Here is a 9694-nt window from a genome sequence, read left to right as displayed (position 1 = left end):
TCCCGCGGCGGGAGGGAGCCCGCGCTCCCCGGGGCACGAGGCAGCGGAGCCGCGGCCTGAACTTGGAATGAGTCACCGGCGGGTTCAGCTGGAGGACACGGCGCCTTATTAAACAACTAATACTCTTAACAGATAATTCCCCTCCCCCAGGTTTAGCTCTTGCAAAGCCGAAAGGTCTTCCTGTTTGTTTATTTTCGGGGAATGGAATAATTTGCCCTTTTACACCCCCTCCTGAAAAACCCCTCTGTACACCGAAAACCTGAGAGAAACCCTGAGGAGGTCTAGGCCAGTTCATACACAACAACAACATATTCCAAGGGCGGCAGATTAAGTTTGCTGTTTTAACATCATCTTTCCCGTCTTTTTTATTTCCATTCCCTCCCGGCAGTCACTCTCCTCCCAGCCAGGTTCCCTCACCTGACACCAGGCCTGGGAGCTGATCTCTTTAAAACCCCACGTTTTCTGTGTTCCATGAGATTTTTGAATGAAACCTGACACAAACACCTTAATTTGTCCCACTTTCGGTGCCAAGGCGACAGCCTGTGCGGGTGAGGCCAAGCACCCATTGCTCCAGCTCCACAGGGGACCATGACCATCACCCAGGGGCATAACAAACAGTGTTTTCCCTCCTCAGCAATACACAACCAAGGAATTTCAAGTTTAAATCTATTTAACACACTATGCTATTCCATATAACTACGTACATAGAGTGGGGGAGGTGTAGTTAGCCTTTTGTCAAGACCAAAGCCATTAATTTCAAACCCACACCCCATTTTTTCTCCTTCAGATACTAATTGTGACATTTGGGATGTATGTGCCTGTTTTGATGACATGCTAACCCTTCAAAATATGTAGGCTGAGTTCAAATTTTGTTTCATCTCTATGGTAAATGTTTCTTTCTAATTTCACAGTTTGTGATTTGGCAACACTTTGCATACCACGTTTTAAATTCTCCTTTTTTCACTGAATTCCCCAATGAGTCAGCAGAACAGGAACACCGTCTTCTCTTTTGCAAGAAAATCAGCTGGTAACCCCCTTCAAAATAAAGCTCCAAAGCAAGTGTAAAACTTACAGCTTTCTAACCTTTTTTTTTCTTTTCCTAATTGTAAGATGGTCACTCACAGCTCTGTGTCTGCAGTTGTTGCACCGTCCCAGGACTCACATTCTCTACGGAGTGATTTTCCCAGAAAAGGTTCATGCAGAGCTACCCCCACTGCCACAGTTTGATCCCGAACGTGCACATTTAACACATCAAGTCCAAACAAAGCAAAGTTCTTACCACAGAATCACCGTTACTGTTTGATCTTACCCATGTCCATTTCTCTACAGAAAAATCTCTCCTAGTCAAAGCAGGTACACCAACACTTTGTACAAGCAGCTTTGTAAGAGAAAGGCTGAATTTAACCTGAATTGCAAAGAAAATTCTGAACCAGACGCCGGCACACGGGCTTCATCCCAGGGTACAAATGAGAAACAGGAAGAACAAAGTAATGCTTCAAACTTCTCAAAGAAGATCCTTTATCCCAAAACTTCTTTCAAAGACACCCATCACAAAGACACCACACCCACATGTTCTGCACATAAAAAGCGACACTTTCCATGGCTTTTGAGTGTCACTAATTGCCCATAAAGCTCGCTGTCCTTTAAAACTGCTAGGAAATGGGTACGTGGCCTCATCTGTAATGCTCCTCCCAGAACTGACAACTTCTGCCTGGGAATTTCCATTACTTTACATCTCATAATCTGCACATTTTCATACAGACCCGCGTACGGCCAGTCTGAAGGGAATGTGAGTGAAAGCACCTGAGCCAGCTGCAGCAGCCAGTCCCGGGGAAGACTCGAGGAGAAAAATCTTAAGGTTACACTCAGAAAACAAAAGGAAAGCTACATTTAACCCAAACTGTATAAATGACTTCTAGGAATAGAAAAAACTATTTATGGCAATTGCTGCCAAATCTCACCACTTCAATACCTGCACTGCCCTTGTAAAGGACAACCACCAGCTTTCCCACAGCAGCACCCCAATTCAAATCTCTAAAGTTGCCCAGAAAGACGACGTGTTTTCCAGCCTTCCTCATTTCTATCCACAGTGAGACTGGCAGTGACTGTACACGTTCTGATGGTGACAGTTAAATGAAAGAGCAGGGAGTTAAAACAAAATCATTAAAATATAAAATGCCAGGAAAATCAGAACCCAAATGCCACCACAATCTTTCTACAACATCAGCTGTCACCAAGATAGGTTTATTTTTTTCACCTCCTTGAACTTCGTTTTGAGCTAATTTTCCTAGAACTACTGAACAACAGTGTCACCAAAGATGTGAGAATGCCACTGTTGTTGCTTCTGAATAGTATCAAGTAAGAGTGATTGGTCACATGAACTAAGCAGCTTTAAACAAAAGGGAACCATCAGCTTTGGCTGCTTTGGAAACACTCCTGTCTGTTCCTGGCTGGAACCTGCTTAAATTGTACCTGCCTTCTGTGCTCTGCTGTATCCTCTCCTCACCTTATTTATTGCCAGTTTTGTTAAAGTTAACATTTATAGAAGTCAAACACTTGGTCATGATTTGTTTTTAAATAACCCCTTTATTACTTCCTCTTCACTTTCCATTCAGTTATCTTTATTTTTCTGTCACTGCCAACCACTTGAGACTCTGCTTTGATTTATCTTACAAGGAGGGTCAAAACTCCCATTTCCCTTCGTGTGGCTCTCATGCTCCTTTTCTACAAATGCCTCTGGGTCAAACACTCACCTGGAGCAATATTCATATCCTTATTACTCTTAAAATGTTCTTACATTTCCAACACCCTGCCTCTTTTCATATTGCTGTTAATCACTTAAACACCTCTGCTATCACTCTGAACTGAATTAAACTAAATATATGGAATGAAAGCCCAGGGCAGCAGTTCATTTGTGCCTCCTCCTAAACCATAAAACAAATACCCACCCTACTCTTTGTTGCAGCTCCAATGTGTGTAAGCTCGGGATCTCAGGCTCTGTGTATAAATTTAGGGATCCCGGGCTCTGTCCACAAGTCAGGGATCCCGTGTGCCCACTGCCGCGTCGGAGGACTCCTGCCTCCCTGAGCTCTGGAAGCCTGCACTAAATCCTAACAAGGGAACACAACTGTGCCTGGTGTTTGCCTTTCCTTAAGAAGCCTAATTAAATTTCTCACTGCAAACTTCAAAGTTCATGATGAAATTCAGCTCTTTCAAGAAGTTCGTTAAATTACTTTTTTTTTTTTCCGAAGGAAGGGACACACAATTATTTCCATCCTATATATAGATGTATATATCCAGAAACTAAACCTAGCTGCAGAGTCCTAACAACCACATTACTATGTGCTCGTAATTCATAAAAGATAATGGAATTCCTTGTAAGGGTTGAAGGAATCAGACAAGTTAAATCCAGTATTGATGAGCTGATTCATCTTTTCAATCCTTTACCACCAGGAATCTCACTGTCAGCACAACACCCATTTGCCAGTAACACACAACCAGGCTTCATTGTCCCTTTGGAGAGCATGAGGTACAGAACATTCTGTTCAGATGCTAATTCAGTGTTCAATGTTCATTTCTAATTGAAACACCTCTAAAACAGGAATTAAGGATTTAGTACTATCATGCCTAAAGGGGGAAATAAAAAAAAAAGCATGGATGCCAAGAATGTAAGACATTTCTACGCATATGGCAACTATAGAAGTCTCCATTCAGAGGGAATGAAATTCCCTCAGGTGTCTATATTTAGGATCAAAGAACTTTTTAAAATACAGAACTCGGAGTCTCCAAGGGATAAAAACTACAAAAGTGTCTGTAGTGAACTTTATTTAACCTAAGGTTTTGTGCCAACTTAAATACACTGCAGCTCTCCACTTGAAAGAAGGCATTACCCACTGCGCGTTCTGAAATGCATGGAAAAGCCATTACAGGGATAATCATCAGAACTATAAAATAGAAAAGCAATAAAATGACAAAACCAGATACAACTCAGAGAGCGTACTTTCCGGTTCAGTCAAGCAGTGTTACTTCTAAGTGATGATTGTAGTATTAAAGTTTGTTTATCTATGTACTCACACCTTAAAAGCTAACTCATCTGAAAAGCTAGGAGAGAGTTTAATTTAGGATATTTTAAAAGCACCAAAACCAACCCAAACAGGTATTTTTTTCCAGCCCCCGGTTTATTTGCTTCTCCAGATTCAGCTGCATTAGTTACCAGCTCCACAGAATACGCTGCAAAGAGGAGGGTCTCTGTGGCACAGCTGAATCAGGTGAAAATTTATGCAGTGAAAATATACTTAAAAATTCTCTCCCTACACAGAGCACCACCAGCAAGATAAAAATGATCTATTGTTTCAGTCATGTTTTTCTTAAATAATTGGAATTATTTCCCCCCCCCACATTTTTTTCTTTACCAAAACTTCCCATGTCCTGGACACGCTCATAAGGCATATACATAGTAAAGTATAAAGGAATAAAAGTACCATGTGCACTTTAACACTTCACAAATTGCACTTGAAACATCATTTTTTTTCATCGTATGGACATTCCTGGCTTAGTTTTCTAGCAGATGCAGATGCCTAAAAGCAGTGCAATATGTAGGGAAGAATTCATCCTGATTATTTGAGCCTTTTTTACTGTCATCTTTTATGTAGCAGAATTAAGATCCAAACTTTGGACAGAGTTTCACAAGGTACTATTAAGCCTTCCTAAAGGATATCATTCTCTCCTTGTTCTGAAAGGACAAATACATAATCCATATAAAATTTTTTTAAAAGGGAACTGTGAGAGACTTGCATCACAGACATTTTGCATCTATTAAGGAGAAAATAAAAATTAACCTGGGAAGACAGATAAATAGTACCTGGGGTGATTTTCAAAGGTATAAATGGGAAGCAGGCACTCGGCTTCTGTTGAATTTTGAAAGGACCTCAGCATCCAGCCGCCCTCCTGCCTTTGAAAATCTTCCTTCACAGCCCCCTTGGTTACAAATGACTCCAAAGTTCAAAGAATGACCTTGCCCTTGTGGGAAACGTAGGAAGGCTCGTGCCTTTTAAAGAAAGATTTATGAGACTGTTGCTGCAGATGTGACTGCAATGAGGAAACAACACTTTATAGAAAGGAAGCTCTAAAGAAACATCCTCTATTGGGTGGAGAGGACGGGTCACAGGAGACTGGAAGCAGGAGTAGGAAGCACGGACAGACGGACACTGCCCCAGTCACACACAGCCCTGGCCAGGCCGGTGCCTGCAGCGCTGGGAGCCACAGCATCACCTTCTATGGGATTAAGACACAAATATCATGGTATTTTGTTTTAATTTCTTGGAATTGACCAAAATAGACTAATGCTGGGAACCAGACAGTTATGGCAGAGAAGGTGTGTGTCATTTTTCATGGCTCAGCTCTCTGGGCTGGGTACGCTCACAGCTCTACAGCACTCGGTGATGGCCTGGGGATCCCTGTGCTTTCACTGGGTTTGGAAACGTTAATCTTGAGCTATCTGTAATTATGCAAACTCTACATTTCACCTTTCTCATCTTCTGAATTACCTTTTCCCATTAATGTGGGGAAAAAAGTAGATTTCCTTGCCTACAAGTGGAATAGGTTGTGAAAGGATGAACCATGATAATATACATGTACAAACCTACCAGATTAGGAAAATACAAATAAGAGGAAGTGAAGAATTTTCTCAAAACCAAATTTTAACAACACATCCTTATATGGCAAAAGCACTATTCCAGTTCTACCCATGATCACAGAGTTCATTTACAGTACGTGTCAACACACAATGTGTGTAATCAAAAATATGTCAAGATTTTTTTTATCCAAGTGAACATGTTTGCTGAGTATCAAGCACGGTATTGACTGTGATCAAAACCACTGCCTATTTTTGGCTGATGCATCAGACACTAGAGAGGCACTAGAGAGAGTTATTTTCACTGATAAGACCAGTATAATCGAATTCTCTCATCATCAGAACAACAGAAGAACGTTCACTGTGCAGACTTCGGAATTAAACTAAAGAAAAATGCACAGCAACCTAGGAATTCCTTACTTTGTTGCTCTGTGGCATAGAATAAAACAGCCTCAAGCAATAGCATAGTTATTGACATTCACATCAACGTAATCACTTTCCAAAAAGAAAAGTTAAGAACCCCTGTTATAATAAATAAACCCTTAAATACTCCAAATTCCTGTAATGCACTCTCTCCATTCTATACCAAATAAAGTATAACTTTGTTCATTTTCATATAGACTTAAGCAACATTTGGGCTCTCGCTCTGGTTAACTACTGCCTTCCATCCACAAAATATACGTGTATCAGTAATAAGGTGTTGAGTGGTTTCATTGACTTCGGTGGAGTTTCTGGCATCCCTGAAGTGTGTGTGTATATATATATATATATAGCATTTAAAAAGAAAAATCTACACTCAAACACAATTTTTACAAAATGAACAGGAATAAAGCAATTTAGAGATGGCAAATTATTCTGGTTTCCTGCCTATTTTTTGCTTATTGCTTTAGCAAACTTTAACATTGTAATTATTACCTTTGCAGCAGAGTTCGATACTCCGTGTGTGACGTTTCTGATGAGGCCACCAACGTTGCCGTATTTTAGAAGTCCAGTAACACCTTCTGAAACATCATTGAACAGACCCACTGGGCTGCCAAGGAAATCCACAGAACCCAGAATCCTGGCTGCCCGACGGATCAGCTCCTGTAAAATCAAGATGAAGAATGAAATATCACTTACGGATCACGTAACACCAACAAGGTTCATTAAAAAAAGTCCCACCCGAAAAAAAATCATATACAAACCCAGATAGTTTTACTGAGGAAATGAACAGTTTTACTAAAGAAATGAACACACAAATACCAGTAAGACCAACAATAGTTTAATCTTAAAATGCAGTGTACCCTTAGGAGCACGTGATGCTCTTTCTCTGGACACCAAAGCAGGAATACAGCACTAACACTTAACGTTCGAGAAGGAATCCCTGCACCCTCAGCAGAGAACTCATCAATCAAGAGAAGTTCGGCCTTTGCCAGAGTAAAATCTGTGTGACACTCACCTCTCGGAAGTGTTTCAGAATGTCATTAATGATAAACTCCTGAGTTTCATAGGCATGGACCCTGGTGAAAGGATCCAGATTAATCACAACATCTTCAAATCGGATTAGACGAAATCCCAACGTGCTTTTCAATGCCTAATTAAATAAAAGATATTTCTACTTTAATTTTTCTCTCTGCTTCTCATTCACAGCACCCAAATGAATTCATCTTTAAATGGGTAACAAACCAAAATTATCTGAAGCTGCCAGAGGAGTTTCCCACTGCCGTGTAGACATTTTGATATACCTTTGATAAACCTTTTCCTTGTAAACAATGATCAATTTTTAGAAGTGCGTTTCTTCAATAACAAGTCATTAAACACTCTTCCTCATGCAATCCATTTCCTACTCTTGATACCAATATTTCAAAACAAAACAGGTTTAAGACTCCACGCTTAGCACTTTGCTGTAACTGCTCTAATACACAATTAAAAAGAACCCGAAATGAATTTCCTTGATACATAGTGAAGACGTAACTGGGTGTTTTCCACCCTGCTGAGGTTCTGTGAATGGACTAAGTGTCAGGATGAGCTGGAATAACATACATGATTTCCTGCAAGCCTGAGGCTCATTTCTCAACATTACGTGGTCGACTGAAATTCCTTAAACCAGCTTTTTCAATTATTTTAAAGGAAGAAAACTAAGACAGTAGTTAGGCCATGGTTCATCTGTAACCTGTACAATCTATACATAAAATACCATATTTAAGGTGGACAATCTATACATCTATATATACACACACACCAAATAATTTTGGAAAGATTAACAAGAAAACTAGTCTTATAAGAAAGAAAGAGCTCCCTTCTGGTTCAGGCCTGACAATGGCATCTGCACAGCCACCAACATCAGGAAGTGTGGAGAAAGCAAAGGACACACCACCAGAACCAGGCTCCTGCCATCATCACTGCGGCACCCTTGGCAGGGAGTAATGGGAGTTCTTCTGCCCTCTGCAGGCAATTGAGGTAAATTACAGCTCTAATGTAGATGTGCAAGTAAGAAAGGACCTATTTATTTTTTCAGTAAATGGCTGACTAACTAGAGTAGTCCTCATTATTCACTTGGGTAGGAAGTAATTTCCTGTTTAACTATCAGATATTATATAAGGCAACTTTGTTAATACTGGTACCTAATAAAAATAATCTGTCTACACCAAATTACCAGACAGCAATGACCAAGCCAGAAACATTAGAGGTAGTCAGAAAAACGTCTACAAAGGCTCCACTGTGATTATTCTCTCCCTCCTACCCCGAACTCTCCTGTGCTACAGAACTGAATGGAACTGTCTGTGACACAGAACAGTCAGTGACTGTTATCATTAAGGGGAAAAAATGTACACACCAAGTTTTCTCTTGGGAACAACGCTGGCGGCTGCCAAGACATCCCTCTGCAATCATATACCAAAGGTGGGAGGAATCCAACCAGAACACGGCGCATGACCCGTTCCTTAAAGGCACTCACCACTAACACTGCCTTCTCTCTCTAAATTTGAGATAATCAGATGACAAGCATTTTCATGTTGAAGCTAAAACGCAGACACATTCAGGACACTGTAAGGAACATTGCCGCTGGCTACTGAACTGTCCTCCTTTGCACAAGGATTTGGTAAAAGCAATACAAGAATGCAGGACTGATGATACTGGGTCATCTTGGCAGGATGCCATGATACACACTCATTCCACAAAACCAAACTTCTTTAAAAGCTTGCATATCTTAATGGCCATAGTATTGAGGGCACAAACAAGCCTGGTCAGGGTCTCAATTTCATTTTCTGAACACACAAGTCGAACAGGCAGCAGCTCTGTTCCCTCACAGTGGGGAGAGGGTTTTATGGGTTGTTTGGTTGGCTGGTTCCTGCTTCAACTCTCCCATCTTGGAGGAAATCAGTGTATTAGCTCAGAGGAACTTAAATAGTGCTGGTTGTTGCCAACTTTTATGCCCAGGAAGGTCCCAACACACAAGCTGGGAACACTGGAGGAGATGCCAATGAAACAACATTTTTTTTTTTGGATTAAAACACTCAGAGTTGTCCTGTATTTTTGCTCCCTAAATTGAGTAACTTCTTATTTTAGCTTTACCCTCACACCTCAGCCCTCCCATACAATGGTCATTCCCTTTAAGCCTCTTTACACTACACTTAATGTAACTAAGATCCTTTGTCAAGTAGTGTGTTGTCAGGTGAAGTTGGCTGTGCTTCACTGAAACTACAAAAAGAAAGAATATTACAGAAGAGACTGCGATTTATGCAAATTAAATAACAGAAGTAATTGGAACTTCTATTGCTTGTAACTAAAATAACGTAAGAGTAAATGGAAATTAATAGTAGTAAACTAAAGCTTCTGTTGCCTTTTCCTCTTACAACAGAATCTCTTCCCTCGGAAGCACACTGTGAACGTACCTGGAGATCCAAAGGCAGCTTGTTGGAAGTGAAGACACTCAACTTTATTTGAGGCACACTAATTTTCAGATTTTCAAAGTAGTATCGCTTTTGTCTTCCACCTTGTTCAACGGCCTTTTCATGGAGGTTTTCATCATACTTTTCAACCTCTGCATCCAGACAAAAGACAGGAATATAGGATGATATATAA

At 40.6% G+C, this 9694-nt stretch overlaps 1 protein-coding gene across 1 annotated transcript in view; it reads right to left on the bottom strand.

Annotated features, from left to right (window-relative positions):
- The window catches only part of VPS13D (vacuolar protein sorting 13 homolog D (S. cerevisiae)), a 97983-nt gene that overhangs the window by 30259 nt on the left and 58030 nt on the right, over positions 1-9694 (bottom strand). The window contains exons 63-65 of the mRNA XM_014941435.1: positions 9505-9653; positions 7071-7205; positions 6548-6715 (exon numbers count right to left, since the gene is read on the bottom strand). Coding sequence (XP_014796921.1) covers positions 6548-6715; positions 7071-7205; positions 9505-9653 — 452 coding nt within the window. The remainder of the gene's footprint in view (positions 1-6547; positions 6716-7070; positions 7206-9504; positions 9654-9694) is intronic.

The sequence above is a fragment of the Calidris pugnax genome, unplaced genomic scaffold, assembly GCF_001431845.1.
Source record: "Calidris pugnax isolate Ruff unplaced genomic scaffold, ASM143184v1 scaffold82, whole genome shotgun sequence".
In the NCBI taxonomy this organism is placed as follows: domain Eukaryota; kingdom Metazoa; phylum Chordata; class Aves; order Charadriiformes; family Scolopacidae; genus Calidris; species Calidris pugnax.
The sequence above is the reverse complement of the archived record's forward strand: the minus strand, read 5'-3'. Positions and strand labels throughout refer to the sequence as shown.